Source organism: Kryptolebias marmoratus, linkage group LG4 (genome assembly GCF_001649575.2).
Source record: "Kryptolebias marmoratus isolate JLee-2015 linkage group LG4, ASM164957v2, whole genome shotgun sequence".
NCBI classification, from domain to species: domain Eukaryota; kingdom Metazoa; phylum Chordata; class Actinopteri; order Cyprinodontiformes; family Rivulidae; genus Kryptolebias; species Kryptolebias marmoratus.
This window is the reverse complement of record NC_051433.1, coordinates 27,187,453-27,190,257: the sequence shown is the minus strand read 5'-3', so window position 1 is coordinate 27,190,257 and position 2,805 is coordinate 27,187,453. Positions and strand designations below refer to the sequence as shown.

The 2,805-nt window shown below is 35.0% G+C and overlaps 1 protein-coding gene across 3 annotated transcripts in view; it reads left to right on the top strand.

Annotated features, from left to right (window-relative positions):
- The window catches only part of cdk18 (cyclin dependent kinase 18), a 183,428-nt gene that overhangs the window by 148,680 nt on the left and 31,943 nt on the right, over positions 1 to 2,805 (top strand). For all 3 annotated transcript variants that reach the window (XM_037975457.1, XM_017440239.3, XM_017440240.3), the window contains 3 exons: positions 1,381 to 1,475; positions 1,574 to 1,636; positions 2,558 to 2,681. In XM_037975457.1, coding sequence (XP_037831385.1) covers positions 1,381 to 1,475; positions 1,574 to 1,636; positions 2,558 to 2,681 — 282 coding nt within the window. The remainder of the gene's footprint in view (positions 1 to 1,380; positions 1,476 to 1,573; positions 1,637 to 2,557; positions 2,682 to 2,805) is intronic.

The following is a 2,805-nucleotide window of genomic DNA, read 5'->3' as shown; positions in this document are numbered from 1 at the left end:
GGTTTGATGCTCCAGCGAAGGTCTGGTCTCAGCTGAAGGCTTAAGTAGTAGCAGTTCTCATTAGCTGGATCTGGATCACCTGTGAAGGGAAAGGCTGGAGGAGCCGCCCCAAGGCGGGGCTAAAACTCCAGATCCCTACAGATCCTTTGGCAATCTGGGGCTAAAAACGTCTGACGAATGGGACTTTTTTCTTCGGATTCAGTCAAGGTTCTGGTAACGTGTTTTTCTGGGAAGAAAAACATGTTTAATGATAGCAATCATTACAAATACAAACATGAAAAGTAGAGGTAGTAAAGACAGCAGCAGAGTGAGGAAATGTGGTCAGTTTTTGAAGACAGGAGCCTGATAACTGGAAGCTCCATCTCCTGTTCTAGTTTTAGAAACTCCAGAAACCACAAGTTAACCTGCAGTTTGAGAGTAAAGTGCTCTTCTAGGAAAATATGAAACAATAAGATCTTTAATATACGATGGAGCTTCATTTTTGAGAGCTTTGTATGTTGGTAGTAAGATTTTAAATTCTATTCTGCATTTGATGGACAACCAATGGAGGGAAGCTAAAACTGGAGAAATATGATCGCTCCTCCTAACTCTCATCAAAACTCTGGCAGCAGCATTTTGGATCAACTGAAGACTTTTTAAAGAGCTTTTTGGATATTAGATAATAAAGAATTACAATAGGCTAGAAGTGATGATGCATGGACCAGATTTTCAGCATCATTTTAGGACAAGATGTTTCTAATTTTAGTGATATTATGCAGGTGGAAGAAAGTGTTCCAGTTAACATTTTTAATGTGGGGGTTAAAAGACATATCCTGATCAAAAATAACACTAAGGATTTTTACATTAGATCTGGAGGCCAAATTAATGCCGTCCAGAAGTAGTAAAAGGCTGCAAAGTTTATTCCTAAGATGCTCAGGCCCAAAAAACACTACCTCTGTCTTGTCTGAGTTTAAAAGCAGAAAATTAAGTCATCCAGGTTTTATGTTTCTAAGACATGTTTGTAGTCAGGTTTTATGGATAAATGTAACTGATAAGACAGATTGCAGTGGGGCTTGTTTGTTTGTTTGGCCCAGATTTTTAGCAGAACTGATAGGACTATAGGGAGAGTCTGACTCCACACAAGATTAACCAAAGAAATAATAATATCTAACAAATTAGATTAGGTCTGCTGCAGCTCATTGACAAGAAGTTCACTGGATAAATTTTTTTTTTTTTCCAGACAAAGAGGAGTGTTCCATTTCTCCACTGCAGTGTAGGTTTTGTACAGAAGACAAGTTAAAACTTGTCTTGAATTGCAAATCTAAGCTGAGCTTTAATAAACTTAATGTGATGTTCAAATATACTGACAGAAAACACTGTCTTCTTTTCAACCCCCAACAGTATCTCTACTTAAGAATCTTAAACATGCCAACATCGTCACACTGCATGACATCATCCACACGGACCGCTGTCTGACTCTGGTGTTTGAGTATCTGGTGAGTCCATCAAGATATGCATGCTCTCTAAAAGTCATTAACACAAAAGGAAACTAAACATTTTTAATTGGGAACATTTTGCTTATTTTGTCTTTCAGGACAGTGACCTTAAACATTACTTGGACAACTGTGGAAATCTCATGAGCATGCATAATGTAAAGGTGAGTCTCAAATATAGAAGGATATGGTTCACTAGACTGCCAAAGTGATTCAAGATGTTTATCATCCACCACTATAAAGCAAAGACAGGCAGTTATGTTTTTTTCCTGTGTATGCATTGGTCTGCCTGTTAGCAAAATATTTCATGAACCACTAGACAAATTTTATTGAAACTCAATAAATATTTATTGAATGCACATTTAGAACTGATTAACTTTCGGAGTCTACGACATTCAAAATGGGCGCCACAGTCATTCACCTTAAAAAATACAAAAATGGCTATAATTTAGGTAATTTTACAAATATTGACCCAAAATTTGGTGTGGTAGTAGCTGACACTGATCCCTACCATGGATTCTGAGTCATAACAGATTACCTAAGATCTTTTTTTAAAATGTCCCATTAACTATTTAACTATTAACTACTGCATTATTATATATAATATTTTTGTACCACATTTAAGCTGGTCTCTCTAATGTATTCAACTTATTTTTATTATTTTTTTATTATTTTATTAAAATTGTATTTGTATATTTAACCTATTTTCAATTTTAATGTTTCTATGCTTTCATGCATATTTTAATTTTGAAGAATTTTATTTATGCTGCTTTTTGGGTAGTTGTCCTTACATGTTCTATCGTAACATTCTATTGATCTTTAGAGTGAATAAAAATTTCTGATTTTGAAAATAGATACACATAAGTCTGTGAGGCAGAAAGTTAAAAAAAAATTAGTTTGAAGTACACGAAGCAGGGTCATGTCATTTGAAAAGATGCAAATCATAGATTTCTTTTTTGAGGAAAGTAATAAATATTTTCACATTATTCCTAAAATCTGTATTTTTCAATATTAAATGTATTCAGCTTCTTTTATTTATTTATTTAATTATTTATTTGTGTCATTTTAATTCTTCTTGTCTTCAGATCTTCATGTTCCAGTTGCTGCGTGGTTTATCCTATTGTCACAAAAGAAAAATCCTCCACAGAGACCTAAAGCCTCAAAATCTGCTCATCAATGAAAGGGGCGAGCTCAAACTAGCTGATTTTGGTAGGAAGGACGGTACTCACCTGCTGCAGAAACACTAAAACACAAGCATGTTGTTTAAAGACAATCACTTGACATAAAACAACATGTTTCTCCCAATAAATGTTCACCCCCCCCACCCCCCCAC